General features: G+C 36.2%; 1 protein-coding gene across 4 annotated transcripts in view; it reads right to left on the bottom strand.

The window, feature by feature from the left end:
- Positions 1 to 24,321, bottom strand: part of CLOCK (clock circadian regulator) — a 138,276-nt gene that overhangs the window by 57,824 nt on the left and 56,131 nt on the right. For all 4 annotated transcript variants that reach the window (XM_079778356.1, XM_079778354.1, XM_079778357.1 and 1 more), the window contains exons 4-8: positions 22,769 to 22,861; positions 15,171 to 15,260; positions 12,891 to 12,950; positions 8,093 to 8,241; positions 4,960 to 5,051 (exon numbers count right to left, since the gene is read on the bottom strand). In XM_079778356.1, coding sequence (XP_079634482.1) covers positions 4,960 to 5,051; positions 8,093 to 8,241; positions 12,891 to 12,950; positions 15,171 to 15,217 — 348 coding nt within the window. In that variant the 5' untranslated portion in view covers positions 15,218 to 15,260; positions 22,769 to 22,861. The remainder of the gene's footprint in view (positions 1 to 4,959; positions 5,052 to 8,092; positions 8,242 to 12,890; positions 12,951 to 15,170; positions 15,261 to 22,768; positions 22,862 to 24,321) is intronic.

Genomic DNA, 24,321 nt, shown 5'->3' with positions numbered 1-24,321 from the left:
ATGGCTAAAAGAAACCCATTCTTAGCTAATGTAGAAGGGCTAAAAACCTTCTAATTTTTGCCATTTCATGAAATTATTTTTACAAAAACTCCTTAGTATAGTGCCAGTATTATTATTTCATAAAGAAAAGGTCAAAATGATGTTATTAAGAACCAGCTTTTCTCATATGAAGCTAGAACATATCATCTTTGAAAGCAAATTAATATTTAATATGATGATCTGTATTTGCTATCAGAATATTTGTTACGAATCGGGGTGCAATTCTATTGTGTAAAGGGAAATGAACTGAAATCAGAACCCTTCATGACTTCATCGCACTCCGAGGACCATAGGCTGTCCTTACATTTTTCAAAGCAGGCAAAGGTTAAGCAGAGAAAAGCCTCTACTAGCCTCTTGCCAAATTCTTAATACAAGTAAAGACCAGGGCCCAGACTTCTTTTGAGTGATGGATGTAATTTCCCAAGCAGGTAGGTGGGTATACCAAAAGCTAAAGGGGCCTTGAAGATGAAGATCAGAGAGATTGGACATCCTCCTCCCAAGAGTGAAGCCTGTGAAACTTATCCCTCTTCCACACTGTATGATATAAGGGGAAGGCTCATTAGTTAAAACTCCTTGTCTTCCTATTTCATACCTAATTGAACCACAATAAAAGGACTATGAAAACCTTTGTCAGTGAGTGTTTAATCTGGGGAAGACTGGAATGGAAGTTCTAGGGAAGGGACTAGAACCTCCTTGTGGATTTGTATCTAAAGTGAAGTTGACAGGGCACTCACTAGCTCTTCCCTTGTAGACTACCAGAGAGAGCTGTCGGCTTCCAAGGGAAAGAACAACATACTAAGAGATAACTTCACCTAAAGATGACTTTGCATAGAGGACAGCCTAAATTGCCCCAATTTCCTTGACTATTCTCTACCTTAAGGTTGCAAGGAATATTTCTCACAACAGATTAAAGAGATGAATGGCAATGGAGAAATGGAGAGAGAAACAGCCAACACATAGGTTATATGTTAATTTTAATATCTCAGTCTTAATTCTTCCATTAATTAGCTATCTGACCTTGGACAAGCTGTAGCTTCTCTGGACCTCATACACAAAATGAAGAAGTTGAGATGAATGATCGAATTGCTCCCACTAGCAGCTCATAACCTACATCTGAAATTCTGCTGAAAAGGGTATCTGGACTGCCTATCTGTAATCTGATCAAAGTGACTAGCCAATAGTAACACATCTAGGTTAGTTAGACCCAGGTTGCAATACACACACATATTTATAGTATATTAATGTTAGAATACATATTTACTTGACAGTTGTAAATAATCACTAAAATAAAAAAGATGTTTGACATATTAAAAATAGTAAATATAAAATTTTTCAGGAATGTAATCCTAAAAACTGTGAGGATAATCATGAGAAAACTAATTTATATATGATTGTTTTCTGTTGTATATAACATTATAATCTCTGAAATCTTTGATTTTTTTTAATACTAAGTATATACTAAATGTGTCCTGTATATACTAAATGTATCCTTAATAAAGATCTGTCCATTGTGAAGAAAAATTTGAAGACAAAGCTTTTGTGTATAGTTTATTAGTGAACAGGTAGTTTATCTTCATTAAGATTATTGATACATGAGTGTAGATATTACACAACTTTTTTTGGTGGTGTTGTTAATCCTCATCCAAGGTTATTTTTCCATTGATTTTTAGGAAGAGTGGAAGAGAGAGGGAAAGACAGAGAGAAACATTGATGTGAGAGAAACACATCGATTAGTTGCCTCCTGCATGTGACCTGACCAGGGCCCAGGCCAGGTGAGTAGCCTGCAACCAAGGTATGTGCCCTTGACTAGAATCGAACCCGGGACCCTTTGGTCCACAGGTTAGATGCTCTATCGACTGAGCCAAACAGGCTAGGGCTTAAAATTAACTTTATTAATTTTAAGAAATTTTTCATACCAATGAAGCAAGGTAAATAGTAAATGATTACCACATATTTTATTAAAAACTAGAGGACTGGTGCACAGATTCGGGCACTGGTGGGGGCGTGGCCTGTGGGGATCAGCCCGCTGTGGGAGTGCCGCTCATCCCGGTCAGCTGAGCGGGAGTGCACTGACCACCAGGGGGCAGCTCCTGCATTGAGCGTCTGCCCCCTGGTGGTCAGTGTGCGTCATAGCGACTGGTCGACTGGTTGTTCTGGTCGTTCCACCATTTGGTCGCTGGGCTTTTATTATATAGGATTGCACTGAGAACAAAATCATAAAATTAAAATTAGATTTTGCTGCCTGTGGATTCCTCTAAGATCTTATGATACAGCTCCTAAGGCAATGGAAACTAAAGAGAAAATAAACAAATGGAACTACATCAAAATAAAAAGCTTGTGCACAGCAAAAGAAACCATCAACAAAACAACAAGAAAGCTCACTGCATGGGAGAACATATTTGTCAATGTTATCTCCGACAAGGGTTTAATCTCCAACATTTACAGGGAACTCATGCAACTTAACAAAAGGAAGATAAACAACCCAATCAAAAAATGGGCAATGGACCTAAATAGACACTTTTCAAAAGAAGACATAAGGAAGGCCAAGAGACACATGAAAACATGCTCAAAGTTACTAATCATCCAAGAGGTGCAAATCAAAACGACAATGAGGACCATCTCACACCTGTCAGAATGGCTATCATCAACAAATCAACAAATTACAAGTGCTGGTGAGGATGCGACAAAAAAGGAATCCTCGTGCACTGCTGGTGGGAATGCAGACTGGTGCAGCCACTGTGGAGACCAGTATGGAGTTTCCTCAAAAACCTAAAAATGAAACTCCCATTTGACCCAGTGATCCCACTTCTAGGAATATATCCCAAGAAACTAGAAACACCAATCAGAAAGAATATATGCACCCCTATGTTCATAGCAGCACAATTTACAATAGCTAAGATTTGGAAACAGCCTAAGTGTCCATCAGCAGATGAGTGGATTAGAAAACTGTGGTACATCTACACAATGGAGTACTATGCTGCTGTAAAAAGGAAGGGACTCCTACAATTTGCAACAGGGTGGATGGAACTGGAGAGCATTATGCTAAGTGAAATAAAGTCAGTTGGAGAAAGATAAATATCACATGATCTCTCTCTCATTTGTGGAATATAATGAACAACATAAACTGATGAACAAAAACAGATCCAGAGAAGCATCGATCAGATTGTCAAACCTCAGAGGGAAGGCAGGGGAGGGTGGGGTAAGGGGGATAGATCAATCAAAGGACTTGTATGTATGCATATAAGCATAAGCAATGGACACAGACACCAGGGGGGTGAGGGCATGAGCAGGGGTGTGGGGAGGCAATAGGGGGATAAGGACACATATGTAATACCTTAATCAATAAAGAAATAAAATTTTTATTTAAAATTAAATTAAATGAGTTATTTCCTTTCTCTGTTGTAGATGTTAGCTGTGTGCACCCTTTCATAAACATAATATTTATTACCTAAAGAGATAATCTTAGATAACATCAAACTACTTTTTAGAAAAAATATTTAACAAAATCAGAAATTATTTTCTGGTTTATAACTCAAGTGTCCACTAATTTAAAGAGCTAGCTGCTGGTTACTAAGCTGCTAGTTCGGCGCCATGGTTAGCTTCCAGTGAAAGAAGTTTCACAGGAGCTGAGGCAATGGGAGCAGAGGCCAGTCTACCTGCAAAAATTCCCAGCTGAGCTACTTACTTTTGGACAAGTTTCATAATCTCTTTGTTCCTCAATTGCCTCCTATGACAGTTAGAAAGGGATACTAATAGTGTCTACTTCATAAGAGTATTGTGAGGATTCACTGAGTTAATATGTGAAAAGTGATGAGTTTTATTCCAGATTTTTAAGTGAAGGTTTAAATATGTACAATATATTTATATTCCAACAACTTTCCATGTTAACATTTCTGTTGAATATACAAAGATTTAATCTAGCAATTAACTGTTTCTCATTAACTTGCAAATATTTTATGTTGCTTAGATTTTAGTCAACATACAAAGACACAATATATAGCCATTACATAAACAGGGTGGGGCAAAAGTAGGTTTATAGTTATTCATATAAGGAATACAATAATTAATAAATGACAATTCAAGAATAAATTGTTTCCCATACTCACAACTGTAAACCTACTTTTGCACCTCCCTGTACATACCTGACACAGCTAAACACTTAAAGTGTAAAAGAATAAATCCAAACCAGCAGGATAAGAGATGTAATTATTTAACAACGTCTACATCCCCATCTCAATCACTTTCCTCTAATCTTTCTATGTTATTTCCTGTTATGTACCTACTTTTCTTGTCCTTTACTGCCAACCTATACTGCCTCTGTTTCCTACTTATGGTAAGTTTTCATGGAAATTTGATACTGAACTCTGTGTACTTTGTGTCCATAGATGATACCTACATTATTCTACACACATAAAAAAGTTTCTACTTGAATTAAGAAGAGTTGCCTTTCAATGTACATTTCATTTGTTTTACATTTCAAAATACTCATGTATTATCATTTTATGTTATTTTGGGGTAGATTTTAATTTGTTAAAAAAAAACTACTGACAAGTAGGATACATTTCATAATATTTAATGTGTGATGAATAAAATATATTTGTCTTCATTTGAATGTTGCTAGTGTCATCTCAGGTAGAGAATTTGGTAGCTATAGTTTTCTAACTTTTATTAATCCACTCAAAAATTCATTTAATACTGAAAATATGAAAATTTTGTCATTCCTTTACCAGATAGTACTCTTTGCTTACAATACTTGCATTGATTAATTTTAATTGAAGATAAGTTTATTGATTTACACTGAATTAAGTATTTTCAACATTAAACTAATATTGTTTAAATTATACTAAAATTAGTCACTTATGATTTGTTGTTGTTTTTTTGAGAAAAATAAAACTTTTCAAAAATTAAATCTGGACATACCTCTAACATTAATTGTGTAAACTCTTCATTACTAAGGAATGTAGGTTTCCAGTCCTGTCGAATTTCACTAGCATCTGACTGTGCAGTGATTTCTGTAAACAGATTATTTGACACATTAGTGGCATACTCTTACTGCAGGGTGGGCGACTGGGGCAGTACAAAAGTCCTACGACTGCCTTCTCTTTCCCCACTCTAATTAAAGATGAGAACCTTAGATAATAACGTTATTGGTCTAGGTAGGTATCAGGAGGTCAAAGTTTTGCTATGATGAAATATTTGAGCTACTATAGCAAATTATCTCCTTAGGATGTGGTCTTTGGTCTCTTGGAAATACCAGTCTTTTTGGATTTTCTCTGGGGACCTGTGATAGCCTGTGTTGCTTCCTGCTTGACACAATGACCGAACAAAATTCAGAATACACAGATGGGTCAAGCATTAGGAAGATATTCTTTTTCCTCTTCCTTTCCTTGCCATTCAAGTGATAGACCTAGAGCAGATATAAGGACATGAGCCTGTAGGAAAACAGCCCAGGAGGTCAGTAAGCCTGCTTTTAACAAAGAGGACTTTCAGCCTTTCTATTGCCAAGTATAAAGATTGCTCCCAATCTGAGGTGCTCTATTCTTAATTAATCAATGAGATTAAATTAAGATTTGGGGCAAAAAAACTTTATAGTAATAACCCCACATGCTTAGTGTCCCCTGGCATGTTTTCTTAGAGGTAGGGAGCTGGTCAAAAAATTTTGAGATTCTTGGATTGGGACAATATTTTAACAAAATTATTAGTTTATTTTGCAATATACTACTTGCTAATGGATTTAGTTATGAGAAAGTTATTTATAAATGATGAAACATGAACTATTTAGCTAACAAATGTTTTTCCATCTTTAAATGCAGACGTAGTTTTAAAAACCAGGCAAAATAAAAATCTGTCACAAATTTTACTCTTCAAAATATATTCTACTTTGAATCAAAAAGTATGGACTAAGTTGTTTAGATTTTTCTATGAGCAGATATATACACTGTTCCAAAATATTAATACATACAGTTTGAATAGTTACAAAGGCAGTGCTTATTAAAATACATTTCGTTTTCAAAATAGAGCTACCAGCTGTTACAAGTGTGTATACATTTTTTTGGGACACTTTGTGTAAATATATTAAATTGTCACCAAAAATCTGCTATATTAAAAATGCCTGCACTAGAATATGAAGAGTAACTAAAAAGTCTAGCTACTAATTCTATGGAATATAATCATACTTTTTCAAATTCACATCGATTATAAACATTCTGAAAAAAAAAAGAGTTAAATGCACAAGCAAATCCCACAAGTTTAGTTAAGCACAACTTATTTTAGGCTAATAATTAAATGAGAACTCTCTTCCAATTTCAGGTAAATTTTATTTTTGTGAGAATCTTATACCCAATTTTGAAAAAACAAAACAAAAACCTGATCTACTTAATGCCAAAATTAATCCTCTACTGTCAGAGGGAAATGCGTGCATGCGTATTACTTCATTTCATTCAACAATCATTTATTGAACTACAATGCCTGAGGGGCTCAGTGTGCTATTTAATAAGGGACACTGAGGTAGTGAGAATACTATTTGTAAAGGCAAAATATAATGACAAAAGTGGTAATAAAAATGAAGACAATTTTGACACATTTACAGAAGAATCAAGAGAATTTGGCAACTGTAATACAGTACTATGGAAACTGAAAACAATGCAAGTCTTTTCAGGTTTGAGTCCTGGGGGAGTGAAAGGATGGTGGTGTAAAAATAAAAAAAGAAAAGTTGAGAAAAAGAGGTGATTGGACAAAATAAAAATGAATTGTTTTAGATGCGCTGAGTTTGAGGACATGCAAAAGAAAGATCCAGAAGTTATCTGGAAATAAAAGACTGAAAAGTTAGCATCTAAAATACAGACTTAGTAGTTTAATAGAGAGACAACAGCTGAAGCTATCGAATGAGATAACCAAGGGAAAGAGTGTAGAGAAAGCAAGAACACAAAAGATAAGACCCTCAGAAATGTCACATTTAAAGAGCAGAAAAAGAAAGAGAATGAAGAAGTTAGGGTTAGTCAGGAAGAGGGAGGTGAATGAAGAAGTGCAGTATAACACAGGCCAAGGGAAAAGCCAGTGGAGAATGGATTAAAATTTCCAGTGCTTCAGACATGCAGAAGAGAATGATGTTTAAGAAAAAGCTATTGCTTTATTGGTGGCAGGGGAGATGGGGGTTAATAGCATTAGTGAAATTAACAAAAATAATTTCAGATCGGTGGAGCATGAAGCAGGCTACTAATGCATTACTGAGTGAGCCAGGGAGAAGTAAAAAAGAGGCACTAATTACAAATTCTCCTTCTGAGTTTTGCAGTTTAATTTACATCTGAAAAAGAAAATGTCCTTTTACAACTTTTTCACGTATTATCTCTGTTACTAATATACTTAATATTCTTTAAATTTTCTTTTCATGATTTATGTAGTCAAAATGATTTTAATTAAGAAATAATCACTTTAATTTAAACATAATGTTTATTTCCTAGATATACACTGAAACAATCTTTTAAAATGATATAAAAGGCCCTTACAACCTGGCTCTTTCAAATATGCCCATAATTTTCAAACTCAAACTATGCTCCAGTTACACTGAACTTGCCTTGCTTCTCTGCTTTTGCACATGCTATTTCCTCTCTGTGAAAAGATGTTTTCCTTACTTAATCTAAAAGGAACACTCAGTTGAAAAGATCAACTATTTTTAAGTCTTCCCTGACACATTCTTTCCTGTGTTTTCCTAACAAGTTTAAGGTTTACAAGCACTCGACCTGTTATAATTATATGCACTGAAATTAGCTGTTTAGATGTTTGCCTCTCTTGGCTTGAGTTATTTGAGGGCCAGGACTGTTACCCTGCACTATGAAAATGTAGGATATACTGGGCACTAAATAAATGTTTGTTGAATGAAAGAAAAAACATACCAGGAAATCTTTTAAAAAGCAATTGATTTCTTCCTCTTAAAAAAGGTTAGGAAGCATCCACTCTTAAGCATCACTGCCAAGATTCTATCACATTATGCTTTAAGGGAGATTGTTATTAAAAAAACAACACAAAAGACCATTTAACGAAGTTAAAAATTTACCTTTATGTTTTCGTAAAAAATCAATGCTCTTCTGCAGAACGGTAGATTTGTCCATCTTTCTAGCATTACCAGGAAGCATAGATCCCAATTCTTTAATGAGAACATTAAACTGATCTCTACGTTTCTTTTCAGATTTGTTTCTAGATACTCTGATGAAACAAAAAAATTAAAGTAGTTTTCAAACAATCCATTTAATTACACAAATAGTTTAATATAATGCTCAATTTGGACACAACCACACCCATGTTCTTCTGTTAATGTAGATGGTAATAAATATTTACCTCCTAGTTTACCAACAATATACAGTTAATATGAGCAATAATTTTTCTTCCTGTTTATCAATAAAGAAACTTTTACACCCGATCGGCATGGCCCAGTGGTTGAGCGTCTACCTATGAACCAGGAGGTCCCGGGTTGGATTCCGGGTCAGGGCATATGCCTGGGTTTCAGACTCGATCCCCAGGAGGGGGCGTGCAGGAGGCAGCTAATCAATGATTCTCTCTCATCATTGATGTTTCTATCTCTCTTTCCCTCTCCCTTCCTCTCTGAAATCAATAAAGATATATTTAAAAAAACCAAACTTTTACATAAGCTTTTGGCATACATGTTTTTATGAAAATGCTAATAAGACCAATGGCATTCAAATCTCAGGTTTTATTTATTCTAATATGTACCAAGAATCTATAGTTTCCTTATAACATTATGAAAGTACATATAATGTATAAATACAAATTATTAAAAATTATTTTTTAAATTTATTAAATAATTTACTGGGGTGACATTGGTTAATAGGATCATATAGGTTTCAAGTGTACTTCTATGATACAAGATCTGTATATTGCTCTCTGTGCCCACCCCAAACCATCTTCCGTCTTATCCATCACTTGTAAGCTTTAAATTACAAACAAATCTAAAAATGAAAATCTCCCTACCCTGAGGCTTACCCCCACACACATTCTTCTTTATTCCTATATCCCAGCTTCCAACACAGAGCTGTAATTATTTGTTTACATATCTGTCTCTCCATTAGGCTGTGGCTCCTTGATAAGACGGCCCAAATTTTTCCATCTAAGCACTTAAGAATAACACCTAACATACAGAAAGCACTCAAAATATATGTTCTAAACTAATGAATAATTACTACTATTCTCTGTGAAGCAGTAACCAGTAAACAAATACTTAGTTGCACAGAGACCTCTTGAGACAAGTAAATAGAGTACAATTATTTGTAGAGCAATTAATCATTCTACAATACCTCTAATTATATGCTTTGTGAAGTCACAATTTATAATTCAGTTTTTGTTTAAGTAAAGTATACTACTTTCCCAAAATGTCAGAGGATACCTTATTTTATTTTTTCCCATAAAGAACAAGCATTTATTCTATATTAGTACTGGGGAAAATCCAATTGTTCAACTCTCTTATGAAACATTATAGATATTACCTGACACTGAATGTTGCTATAATGACAGAGACTTTGCTAATAAGGGCTAGGTATACTGGGGAAAGATATCCCTTCCCAGAAATACACCTAATTCCTTTGGAAACTATGTATTATACAATTGTACACTTGAAACCTATATAATTTTATTAACCAATGTAACCCCAATAAATTTAATAACATTTAAAAAATTCGCCTAATTCCTATGAAAACTCAGAGGAACCAAGGATAGCATCCAATTGTGCTGAACTGAGTCCTGAAGACTATGTGAGAAAGAGATGGTAGCGGGGTATGTGCGGAGCATTCCAGGCATAGGAAACTTGTAAAGAAATGAAAACCTATCACAACTAGTTCAGTGTGGCTAATGGGACCAGTGTATAGGTCCAAGTATGCTAGAGTTAGGGGGTAAGGTGAGAGTATTAAGTACTGGAAAAAAAAAAAGTAGTTTTATGCTACATAAAAAGATTTTCATTTAATCCTGAGAGCCATGGGAAGGCATTGAAAGATATTAAGCAAATAAATGGCATGAATGGAATTGCTTGTTAGTAAGACTACTCTGGCATCAGACTGGAGAAAGGATCAATGCTTGGTGAAATAAATTCACACTAAACAAATACAACTGAAAACTTACCATACACCAAACAAGACTGAAAGCCAGATTACCATTTAGGAGGCAACTGCAATATCCTAACCTATGAACCATAGCAGGGGCACTGTTAACAGAGCAGTGTGGTTTTGAGGGTCAAGAGGCAGAACTACCAATTCTTGGTAAATCAGATTTGGTTTGGAGTGGAGAAGCAAAATGGGAAATCTAAGAGGATTCCCAACTTACTGATAATGCTGTTTATCAATGTGAAATATAACATGTGATACTGGTTTTGGTGAACAGATGGCTTGGGGAGAATTTAGATATGGTAAAATGGCCTATTTGATATTTTAAAAGAAATAGACAAGAGGTAGTTAGATATATGAATCTAGTTTTATTTCTCTAGAAAAAAGAAATAAGCATTTGAGAATTAGTATATATGAAATATCTAAACACATGGGTAGGGGGTAAAATAGCAACCAATATTTGTTATATACTTATGTGCCAGGTGCTAGTAAACATCTATGAAATCTCATTTAATTCCTACGAGGTAGACTATTATTTTCTTTTTTACAGGTGTGACAACTCAGGTACATAGAAAAACATAACCAGAATCATACAGCTACCATGAAGTACAAATTTGAATCAGGCATTTTAATTCCAGGGAAAGAAAATATATAGAAAGCAAATATCTTTGCCAACTCTACCAGTGGATCACACCCATTAAAGCAAACTTTACTTCCATATTACATTCAAGTTGGAAATAATTAGTTCTTGAAATGACCTCACTGATAACAGATCACAGGTGTTCCATTTGGGGGGTAAGTATAAAACTCCGTGTGTTCTTTAGCTCATCAGTTTTCACTCAAGAGTTCAATGTGGTCCTATTTAATTCTGATAGCATCATTACAAGATTCCTTCTGTTTCTCTGAGGTTTCCATAACAACAATATTGTTGGTTTACAAAAAAACATGATTAAATCTTCAGAGTCTTTGCAAATAGAATACCCTTAGCTCACCTTATCCATCTATAAACTTGGCCCTTGGTCCAGGTCAATTCCTTAAAGTTTTGCCTCTTACTTCAGGTAAGACTGATTATTCCCAGCTTAGAGACTTTTATCTCTATCCTGGTGATTCTATAATAACTTTTCTCCACTAGATTGAAGTTAAGGGGTAGGGACTGTCCTAGATTCTTTCAGCATCAAATACAGGTCTTTTTATTTCCTTGAATGAAGTTACAGCTTTCCTCAAAATTTTCTTAGATCTATTTTAATCATTCATTAAAGTATTTATCAATTTATTTGGTTATGAATATTTTTCTCATCCCAGTACCTTTTGTTTTGCTAAATAAAGACATTTGGGGAACTATTACATGTTTATATTTTGTATCTGTGTATAATGATACAACACCTCTACTCTTGTTACGCACTCACTGCTCACTCTCAATGACTACCAACTTGGCTGTACTGCTACCTGGACTCTCCCTTCTAATACTAATAGAGGCCCGGTGCATGAAATTTGTGCGGGGGGGGGGGGGATGTCCCTCAGCACGGCCTGCACCCTCTCCAATCCGGGAACCCTTGGGGGATATCCAACTACCGGCAGTCAGACATCCCTCTCACAATCCAGGACCATGGCTCCTAACCATTCACCTGCCTGCTTGCCTAATGCCCCCAACTGCCCTCCCCTGCTGGCCTGGTTGCCCCCAACTACCCTCCCGTGCCGGCCTGGTCGCCCCCAACTGCCCTCCCCTGCAGGCCAGTTCGCCCCCAACTGCCCTCCCCTGCCAGTCTGGTCACCCCCAACTGCCTTCCCCTCCCCTGCCTGGTCGCCCCCAACTGCCCTCCCCTGCCAGCCTGGTCGCCCCCAACTGCACTCCCCTGCAGGCTGGTTCACTCCCAACTGCCCTCCCCTGCCAGCCTGGTTGCCCCCAACTGCCCTCCTCTGCTGGCCTGATCTCCCCTAACTGCCTCTGCTTCGGCCCCCACCACCATGGCTTTGTCTGGAAGGAAGTCGGATGTCCAGAAGATGGCAGGTCAATCTGGTCTAATTACCATATTACCCTTTTATTAGTATAGATAATTAACTGTCAAGACCCCTATTTAAGGTCAAAGCCCTGACTGTAACCACCATGGCTCTAGATCCCATTCCCTCACTAATTGATATTTCTCCAACAATTCTTCCCTACCTCTCTCTATCATCTACTTTCCCTTCTACTAGAGACTGGAGGCATGTCAAAGGACACTTTTCAATGGCCGAAGCTGGAATAATTTGAGTAACAAAACAAAATAGCACTAAAGTAGAACCTAAAGTATAAAATAAATATATGAGTCCATACAGATATACATAAATAGGAAAGAAACAATTTTTTACAGAAGAATTCCAAATATGTGATGGTGGAACTTAATTTCCCCAACCCCTACTCTGAAGGTGGGCTATACTTGCTTCCAAGAATAACGTAGGTTAAGAGAAAAATAGTAACTACAATGGTGAATCCAGGCAAACCCTATTTTAACCAAGTGATGAAGGTTGACATCCCCAGTGATGATGTAGAGATACTATGCACCCATAATATGATTTGATGAGAAGAGCACATTTAGAAGATAAATTTATTTAACTTATAAACTGGATTCTGATATTCTAAGCTCTTCCACCTAATGAATACTAAATTCTTAAGGCAGATAGGTTTTGAAAATCACTGATTTACTATTTTTACTTTTACATTTATTTAGTATTTATTTATTTACTATTTTACATCTTAAGTTGAACTACCTTTTTGCTTTGTCCTTGTCATCTTCTTCCACCAACCCATCAAAAATACTACCATCATCTCTAAAAGAAAAAAGAAAGTGAATAGAAAAAATAAGAGCACAGTCATTAAGCATCAGCAACACTAAAATGAATGTGAATCAAATCAGTTATAAGTTAAAGGACTGCAAAAATTTAAACTCCATAACTACTAACCTGTTTTCTAATAAATATTAAAAAATTAAAATATAGCCATTTTTATAACATTTTAAAAACTTTATTACAAATGTGAATTTTAAAACTACACACTTAGCTATACTGTACACAACATACTATACCAGAATTTAATTTAACCGGAATTAAAATATCTTGTAACCAGTGAAAACTTATAGAAAGAAAAGTCAATGTATTTGCCATTATAAAAAAGGATTCACTTGGAACTATTTTTAATTATAATAGCATTGTTACAAAACATATTTTCTGAGATATTCACTTTATAAAATCATAAATAACTCATCACAATATTTAGCATAATAACTTAAACCACTGCTTTAAGATATCTAGCACAATATCCAGCATCATAGCACAAGATCTAGCATAAATTTTCACTTATTACTGATTCATTTGACAAATATTTATTAACATTCATAAGCCAGGCTCTCTTCTGAATATGGTTATAGAGCAGTTAACCAGATGTATAGGTCACTGCTCTCTTACAGCCTATTTTCTAGCAGAAAGAAAAAAATCAACACAAAAAATGTATGACACGTTTTCTGATGTTGTTTTTTTTAAACGAATGATGTTTTAGTAACTTGGTGGTTACTTTAGCTTGAAGGGTTCAGGAAGGATTTGTTGAGATGGGGAACATTTGAGCTGAAATCTAAGTAAGAAGAAAAAGTTGGTTATTGGAAGATCTAGGTGAAGAGTATTCTAACATGAAATCAAGAATATTGGTGCATAACCCCTTAACCTAAGGGGTAAAGTGTCTGTCAGATGGAAGTCCATGTATGGACTTTTGGGGTTCCATGCAAGCAGTGAAATTTATGAAAAATTCTATATGCATATGCATTTTATTGAAAGGAGAGTCTGTAACTTTCATCATGTTCAGAAAGATAATGAACTAATATTAAGAACCCTGCTTTAAGTCTGAACACACAGATTTCATCCCTAGATGTGATATTGTCTAGAACAGAAATTGGCAATCATTCAGAAGTATAATGCCCAAATCATATTTAATCTCTCACAAGCAGTGAAGAAACATCCTTTCTGGGGAAACAACAAACAGATCCCACCTCAAAGTACGGCATAGCACAAATCTATGGCAGTGGTGTAAGCAGCCCTCTCTAAGGAAACTCCTTGCCTCTTAGGTCTTAAGTTTTGGGAGAGTATGCATCTTCACTGTTTATCTCATAGAAAAGGGAAGGGAAAAGGGCTGTCCCCAAATGTCAAAAGTCACATATGAAGCATCACACAGTACACTATAATAAAAGCACAGGAACTTTAGTGTCAGACAGACCAACACAGGTCATTATTCCTGCTCATCACTTACTATGTAACTTTAAACACATTATTTAATCTCTCTAACCTACAGTTTCCTCACCTGTAAAATCTCATGAAAAAATTGTGAATTTAAATAATATATAAAAAGTATTCTGCACATTAGCTAGCTTGTCAAAGAGAAGTTGCTTTAAAAAGGTTAATGTACTTCATCTAATTTAAGCACCATTCACTATTTATCAATATTTTATGTGCCACTAAGAAAAAAATGCTACCAATTAAACTATGATAAGCCAATTGTAAGATGAATTCCAATATTAAAAAGATGTTAAGATGTTAAAAAAATATTAAAATCAAAGAAACAAGGAAGTTTATCCTTTTCCCAAGATATAAAGATTATAATTTCAACTAATGAAATCCTAATTATAGTTATCTTTTATCAGTCACAAATGCTAAAATGCTTAATGGAATGGAGTTAGCACTAATAAATAAGGCAAAAAAGAACAAGAGATAAAGAGAGAGATGATTCCAGAAGATACCAAGGAAGCATTTGCAATTGTCACAATTTCTTTCAGAGCCGCTCGACCAAATACTCAAATACTGAAAATTATAGCTCAAAGACACAAACCATACACACCTGACTTTGGCTCTTACTATTGCACTATGCTGCCTAAATACAGAAGTTAAATGTAACGATAATTATGTTTAAGCAAAAAACTTGTATCAGGTTTGATATAGACCATTACTCTAATAGTGAGTTTTAAAATAGCTTTATATAATTCAAAATAAAAGTCTCTAACAACATACCTGTCAATAATCGAGCTCATTTTACTACAGCTTACGGTAAACAACATAACATATTACGTTTTCGTCTTGTGGTAGACATTTGTACTTCTCCTTGGGTGGAAAAAAAAACACACACAATCATCAGTTTTCTAAAAATCTTATTCTACAAACATAGTAATATTAAAAAACATTACATGTTATTATAGAGACTTCAAAATATTTTTGTTTGTACTAAAGGCTAGAACATTTTAAAGCAAATAGCTTTAGCTGGGGCACATTTCAGGCTTTTTTTCCTTCTAAAAAAAAGGTCTACAGGAAAAAAGTGAGGTTCACAATTCATTTTCTTTCTACTATAAAATAATCAAAATTTAAGAGCTATACTTAATACTCAGTATGTATTTTAGACTAGTTACTACAAATAGGCTGTAATAACACCACCTAATCAACAATAAACATTTGTTGCCAGCTTATTTTTGGTTACACATTATGGTAAGCTTTGGGAATACAAGGATGAAAGACAGAGTCCCTATAGGCAAAAATTTGGAATTGAATAGGGAGTTATATACCTAAATAATTATAATAAAAGGAATAATGATGGTATAGAGGAAGGAGTGAGAGGAAATACTCTTCACAATAAGTTTGCCAAGTAGTCTTCATTGTTGTTACTGAAAATATGGTCCAGAGACCATCAGCATCAACCACACCTGTGAGCTTGTCACGAGAGAATCTCGGGCCCACCCAAGTCCTTCTGAATCAGAATGATATTTTAACAAAGTCCCCATGATATTTCTATCACCATTTAAGTTTGAGAAATAACAGACTAGAGGGCAGTAAGAGGTAATAGCTGAAATGACTTAAAGCCACAGGAATAGCAATTTGCAAAGGGATAGGAAGCATCATATTTGAGGCACTTAAAAGGGTTAGTATTTTATTTAGAGAAAAAATCTAGCCTTGTTACAACTTACAGTTTTAATCACTACAGATAAAGGGAGAACAGGACTGGTAGTGGTGAGAGCAAGTAGAGAACAGTCTTATTATAAAGTCTTACACCCACATTGAAGAAATTAAAATTCACTGCTTTAAAACAGAATTACAAGACTAAATTTGTCTCTCTACATTCTATACAGTTTTTCTAAAGTGTAAGGAAGGCTTAATCCATACAAGATACTTTGACCTATAGTCATGAGTTAAAGATAAAAAACCACCTTAATACTAATAAATATACTAACAGTTTTGAGGCATAAAAAAAGTCTACTTTTACTATATTTTTATTTAAAATTTAGAAAGTAGTGTAAATTAATCTGTAACTCTAACTAAACCAAAGAAGATTAAAGGTATTCTAAGAACATGGATTCTAAAATATTTTGTCATTTTCAAATGTACACTCATGAGAGGAAGAGAATAACCCTTGATAAGTGATGCTACACTGCCTGTGTGGTTATGGCTGCAGAAATGAGACTGAAGGGCTAAGACTTCTTTAAAAAAAAAAAAAGGAGTGATCCCCCCCCCATAAAACTAAAAAGTACTAGCACCAGAAAAAAAAAATACTGATTTTAAATGTCTAGATGGACATCAACATATGGAACATAGGAATTACAGAATGTTAGCAAGTTAGGAGATACTTTAAAGATCACTTAAGTACAACCCTCTGGTCCAAAAGACATATTTATCATCCTATTTAATAATAGAGTAACATGTAAATTACCATCACTCCGCTACGCCCACGATTGGGCGGCAGGAGGCTGGGGGGCGGGACTCGGGGTGGCCTATCCGGCCATTGAGAGGCACGAATCCGCTGCCACTGAGGGGGGCTACCCTGCTGTTGAGAGGCGCAGGGGGCGGGAGTCCCATCCCCTGTGCCTCTCAACAGCTGGGTAGCCCCCCTCAGCGGCCGCGGACCATCAAAAGTGGGGGAGCTGGGTGCCTGTCTGCTCCGGCACCGGGCGTTTCAGAAGCCTCCGCCGAGCCGGAGGCTTCTGAAAGGCCTGGTGCACCTGCGGACAGGCACCCAGCTCCACCGCGAAAAGCGGAGTAGGGGACCCTACACATGCATGATTCAATCATGCACTGGGCCTCTAGTCATGGTAATAACAGAGAATGGTTCTATCACTAGAACAAAAAGAACAGTACCAAAGTAAGAGCCAATTTGGGTGAATTAAAAAGGAATAGTTTCAGTTTTAAGTTAAAAAGCCAGATCTGAGCCTTATGTGGCACTCAAAAGGTAAGACAGGAAAACTAGAAAATAAAAAAAGGACTCCAAAAATTAGGGCTTACATTAGGGAGGGCCATGCTGACTATAAGAAGAATGAATACAAAATGGTTTAGAAGATACAAACCAATGCTACATTAGTTTACTATTGTTAACAATATTCTTTCAAATATTACTTGCTGTCTAGCTAATTGAACAGCATAAAGACTGTACGTCTAACACTGTAGTCGAAGATCTTTCCCATCCAATTGACAGGCATGCTGTATTTAAGGGAAAAGTTGGGGGGAAGGGGGAGTGAAATAGGCCTAAGCACTTTGGAGCAATGTTAGAAGATTCCTCTTGACTTCTTTAAATGGTGTCAAACGAATTTTACGAAAACAAAGTAGTAATAGGGGAACAGAGCAGAAATGGGGAATAGTCCAAGTTCTTGTGTGACAACTACCCTAGGACTCACACTTTCAATACAAAAAAACAAAACAAACAAACCAAAAAACTAGCTAGTCACACATGCCCATGAGAATTCAGTTTTAGAAGACATGCAATGTTTCTACATACATAAGAAATTTCAAGTATATAGTCTAATATAGATTGTTTTATTACTAAGTCTTTTTTCTTAAATATTAACATTAATAGGCCAGTATGATATGCAATAATATGTCTTTGAAAGGATCAGTTAATGTCATTGGAATCCAAAGTTCACAAATCCTATATAATAAAAGCCTAATATGCTAAGTGTCCAACGATTCGACCAGTTGCTATGACACACACTGACCACCAGGGGGCAGATGCTCTGACCAGTAGGTTAGCTTGCTGCTGGGGTGTGGCCGATTGGGACTGGGTGAGACAGGCTGGACACACCCTGGAGCCCTCCCGCGGTCCCTTCCTGGCCCCAATCATGCACCAGTGGGGCCCCCTTCAGCCTGGCCTGCACCCTCTCGCAATCCAGGACCCCTTGGGGGATATCGGAGAGTCAGTTTCGGCCCAATCCCCACAGGCCAGGCCGAAGGACCCCACGGGTGCATGAATCCATGCACCAGGCCTCTAGTTCAATTATAAAAGATTAAGTTACAGCTAGGAATCAAAGGCTCCTTAACATAAGCAACTTGAGCTCAAAGTCATTCAGTGATATGATTCCCAGCTGAGTAAGCACCACATTACTATTTTATAACAATGAAACCCAAGGGCAGTATAAGTCTTTTGTAAACATTTTTAAAACAAGCTTTTAAAAAATATTTATCAAATAGGGAGATACTAGTAATTAATGAACTTTATAGGCCCAGCTGGTATGGGTCAGTGGTTGAGCATCAACATATGAACCAGGAGGTCAGGGTTCAAGTCCCGCCAGGCCACATGCCTGGATGTGGCTTGATTCCCCTGTAGGAGATGTGCAAGGGGCAGCCAATCAATGATTCTCTCTCATCATTGATGTTTCTATCTCTCTCTGTCTCCCTCCCTCTCTGAAATCAATAAAAATATATTTAAAAAAACAAAAGAAACTTTATAAACAATTCAAATTTTTGCCAAATATAAAGCAGGTTTGTTTTTAATTCAGAATGGAACATATTTAACAGGAAATCTCAGTGCCTGGCATTCCATCTCTGGAAAACAACCCATATACATAACCTGCAACCTAGGTATGTACTCTGACCAGAAAACAAACCTACAACCTTTTGGTGTACGAGATGATGCTCCAACCAATTGAGGCACCCAACCAGGGCTGGAATATTTCTTTGGGGGAATCCTTTTATTTTTTATTTTTTTAGTTTTTATTTATTTATTTACTTTTATTATCTATTTATTTTTTTTATTAATCCTAACCCAAGGATATTTTTCCATTGATTTTTATGGAGAGTGGAAGAGAGAGGGAAAGACAGAGAGAAACATCGATGTGAGAGAAACACATTGATTGGTTGCCTCCTGCACAAGCCCTGACCAGAGTCTGGGCTGCAGAGAGTACCTGCCCTTGACTGGAATCAAATCTGGGACCCTTTGGTCCACAGGCCGACACTATCCACTGAGCCAAACCGGCTAGGGCTCTTTGGGGGAATTCTTAATGTCAGTGCCTTCAGATCTTTTGTCTTAGGCTGCTTATAATTCCTAGAGAAAAATCTTCTAAATTATTGACTGAAAATTATAAAAATCTGGTAGCCTAGGTTCTTAATCCCCCTATGTTTAATATGGTACCTCTATTCTCAACTATGTTTTATACCTCTCTTTTTTATTCTTGCTAAAGAATAAATCTCCAGTCTTCTGCTCTGCTCAGGAAGGGGCAGTTACCTGGATTTTCAGTCAGAAAAAGGCAAATCATCCTGTTTTTGATCCCACCGTCATTCCTATTTGCAGAAGTAGAGTGCTTTCAACTCCTGAACATTTCAGAGGTTCTATAGTAGGACCATAATGTTTGTTTCTCAGCATTCTCACAGCTGGCTTGGGATTCTAGGATCTACCAGGAAGTTAACACACTTTCTTTTGCTTTTAAGGTTCTAAAATTGTGTTGCAATTGCTTCCTCTCCCATCCTCTTTGTTCTTGTAAAGTTTTATCTTCTGTAAAAATCCTTTATTTCAGCTTTAATGAATTTTGGGAGAAAATGGAATTTAATTGTATTGTTTGCCATCTTAACTGGAAGTTTCTTGTTCTCTCATCATCAACTTTAATCAGGCTTTTATCTTCACACACTCTGAAACTGTTCGCTCATATTAATCAGTGATATGCATATTATCTAATGGTTGCTTTACTTTACTCTATTTGACATCTTAGTAGCATGGGATGCAGCTAACCACTTCTGCATTTATTAAATACTTTTCTTGGCTTCTATGACAGAACACTTTCCCTCTTGTCCACCTATCTTGATAGCTGCTCCTTCTCCTCTGATTAACACTGACATATCCCAGGGCTAAATCCTTCTCAATCTATGTACACTTCCTAGATAATTTCATCCAGACATATGATTCTAAGTATCTCTCTATCCCAATAATTCCCAAATCCACATTCCTAGACCAGATTCTCAACATAGGAGTCATATATTCAACTACCTTTTTTATATTACTACAGATTGGACAGATGTCTAAAATATCATACAGCAAAACAGAACACAACTTTCTTCCGCAAATCTACCCCTATCCCATTTTCTTCTCCAAACTAAACTCCATATGTTCTTTTCCCCCTTGCTTTACTCCAGCCCCATTTGCTCCTTCTGTTCCTCAGGAATTCCATGGTCTTTTTTTTTTCTTTCTTTATTGATTAAGGTATTACATATGTGTCCTTATCCACCACTAACCCCCTCCCCCACCCCGCTCATGCCCTCAACCTCCTTGTGTCTGTGTCCATTGGTTAGGCTTATATGCATGCATACAAGTCCTTTGGTTGATCTCTCTCCCTTACCCCACCCTTCCCTACCTTACCTCTGAGGTTTAAGCATCTGATCGATGCTTCTCTGGATCTGTTTTTGTTCATCAGTTTATGTTGTTCATTATATTCCACAAATGAGTGAGATCATGTGATATTTATCTTTCTCTGACGGACTGATTTCACTTTGCATAATGCTCTCCAGGTCCATCCATGCTGTTGCAAAGGGTAGGAGTTCCTTCCTTTTTACAGCAGCATAGTATTCCATTGTGTAGATGTACCACAGTTTTGTAATCCACTCATTAGCTGATGGGCACTTAAGCTGTTTCCAAATATTAGCTATTGTAAATTGTGCTGCTATGAACATAGGGGTGCATATATCCTTTCTGATTTGTGTTTCTAGTTTCTTGGGATATATTTCTAGAAGTGGGATCACTGGGTCAAATGGGAGTTTCATTTTTAGGTTTTTGAGGAAACTCCATACTGGTCTCCACAGTGGCTGCACCAGTCTGCATTCCCACCAGCAGTGCACGAGGATTCCTTTTTTGTCGCATCCTCGCCAGCACTTGTCATTTGTTGATTTATTGATGATAGCCATTCTGACAGGTGTGAGATGGTACCTCAATGTCGTTTTGATTTGCATCTCTTGGATGATTAGTAACTTTGAGCATGTTTTCATGTGTCTCTTGGCCTTCCTTATGTCTTCTTTTGAAAAGTGTCTATTTAGGTCTGTTGCCCATTTTTTGATTGGGTTGTTTACTTCCTTTTGTTAAGTTGTATGAGTTCCCTGTAAATGTTGGAGATTAAAACCTTATCGGAGATAACATTGACAAATATGTTCTCCCATACAGTGGGCTTTCCTCTTGTTTTGTTTATGGTTTCTTTTGCTGTGCACAAGCTTTTTATTTTGATGTAGTTCCATTTGTTTATTTTCTCTTTAGTTTCCATTGTCCTAGGAGCAGCATAGTATTCCATTGTGTAGATGTACCACAGTTTTCTAATCCACTCATTAGCTGATGGGCACTTAAGCTGTTTCCAAATCTTAGCTATTGTAAATTGTGCTGCTATGAACATAGGGGTGCATATATCCTTTCTGATTTGTGTTTCTAGTTTCTTGGGATATATTTCTAGAAGTGGGATCACTGGGTCAAATGGGAGTTTCGTTGAAGATATTGCTTCAGCATATGTCTGAGATTTTGCTGCCTATGGATTCCTCTAAGATTTTTATGATTTCCCATCTTACATTTGTCCTTTATCCATTTTGAGTTTATTTTTGTGTATGGTGTAAGTTGGTGGTCTAGTTTCATTTTTTTGCATGGATCTGTCCAATTTTCCCAACACCATTTATTGAAGAGACTGTCTTGACTCCATTGTATGCTCTTGCTTCCTTTGTCAAATATTAATTGAGCACAGTGGTTTGGGTTGATTTCTGGGTTCTTTATTCTATTCCATTGGTCTATATGTCTGTTCTTGTGCCAGTACCAGGCAGTTTTGAGTGGCTTTGTAATACAGCTTAATACCTGGTATTGAGATCCCTCCTACTTTGTTATTCTTTCTCAGGATTGCTATTCAGAGTCTTTTTTTATTCCCAATATCATTTTTGTTTCACTGCCTCCTCCTATAATAACTGCCCAAAGAAGGGGATCTCTCTCAGATCTTCACATGGTTGGCACATTCTTGCCATTCTGATCACAATTGAAACATTTTTCTTCATTGAAGGCTTCTCCAACTACCTAATGAAAGCAGTCACCAGTCTCTATTATCCATTTTAATTCTCTGCACAGAACTACAATTTTTTTTAATTTACTATTTGTTCTCCCTTCTTTTAGAATGCAATCCTCCTGAGAGCAGGAATAATTTCTGCCTTGATCATCACAGTATACAAATAGTATCTGAACATAGCTGGCACAATAAATTTTGTAGGATAAATTAATACAACAGGAAAAATTTTTAAGTAAAACTTTCTTCAAACTATTGTTTCAAGATAGCTTATGGATTTTGAAATATACTTTTCTGGAAAAGTGTCATTCCAAAGTGCATTCTAAGATACAATCCTATCATTACCTTTTGTATTTTGGGGGATCTTTTGAACTGATTCTTCAGAAAACTATAGGTTCAATGTATTCTTCAATATGGCTGACCATCAGTCTCAAAATTCTGTTTAAACAAGAAAAAAAGTAATTGTTAGATTTATTCAACTTTTAAAATTTTGAAATATAATAAAATTTAGAACTTTGTCACAAAATGTACATAACAAATGCTAAACTCTATAAACTTATTCTAAAAAGAAATAATTTAAAAATAAAAATAAATTAAAACAATCATTTTAAATTTTAGTGCAGAAGTCAAATGACAAAAGTATAAAAATAACTAACTATAAAAATGTTATGGATACACTATATAATTTGTGACATTGATGCCAATGTATGGGGGGTGGAGAAAAGAAAGAGTAGAATTATTGAAGTTATCAGCTTAAAAGAGATTGTTAAAACTATAAGATGTTTTATGTAAGACCCATGGTAAGCGCGCGCGCACACACACACACACACACACACACACACACACACAGTCAATGACACATAAAGGAAAACAGTAAGAGAGAAAAAAATGACAAAAAGCTACAAGACACAAAAATAATGAACAAAATGGCAATAGTGAGTCCTTCTCTATCTGTAATTACTTTATACGCAAAGGAACTGAAGTTACCAATCAAAAGATATGGGTGCAGCTGCCCTGGCCAGTGTTGTACAGTGCACAAATCATCATCCTGTGCACCAAATGGTCATGGGTTTCATTCCAGATCAGGGCACATACCCTGGTTTCAGGTTCCATCCTTAGTAGGGGGATGAGGCAACCGACCGATGTTTCTCTCTCTCTCTCCCTCTCCCTTCCTCTCTCTCTAGAATCAATGAAAAATATAACCTCAGGTGAGGATTACAAAAAAAAAAAGAGAGAGAGAGAAAGAGAGGAAAAAATAACACAAAAAAACAAGATCCATTTCTATACTATCTACAAGAGACTCCACTTTAGATTTCAGGACCCACAGAGGCTTGAAAGTTAAAGATTGGAAAAAAGATAGTCCAAGTAAATGGTAACTAAGAAAGCAGGAGTGGCCATACTTATATAAGACAAAATAGACTTTAAGACAGAAACTGGGAGGGAAGATGGGGGGGAGGTAATCAACCAAAGATCTTGTCTGTATATATGCATAACCCATGGACACAGACAGTGGGGTACTGAGGCCTGGGGCGGGCTGGAGGGGGTCAATGGGGGAAAAGGGGACATATGTAATACTTTCAACAATAAAGAATTATTTTTAAAAAAATTTTTAAGTAAATTATTTTTTAAAAAAACTATCACAAGAAACAAAAATAAAGCATTATATATTAACCCTTTGCACTCGCTTGCTTTTTTTCTCGATTCCTTTATTCTAATGCTAACCGTGTCGAGTCACACTCGACATCCGAGTGCAAAAGGTTAATAAAGGGTCAATTTGTCTGGAATGTATAATTATAATAATAAAAGCACAATATGCTAATTAGACTGGACGTCCTTCCAGACACCTCTCCGGAAGACCTTCCAGAGCTGCGAGGGAAGCCTGGATCCCGGGTGCCTGC

The sequence above is a fragment of the Cnephaeus nilssonii genome (genome assembly GCF_951640355.1).
Source record: "Cnephaeus nilssonii genome assembly, chromosome: 1".
NCBI lineage: Eukaryota > Metazoa > Chordata > Mammalia > Chiroptera > Vespertilionidae > Cnephaeus > Cnephaeus nilssonii.
The sequence above is the reverse complement of the archived record's forward strand: the minus strand, read 5'-3'. Positions and strand labels throughout refer to the sequence as shown.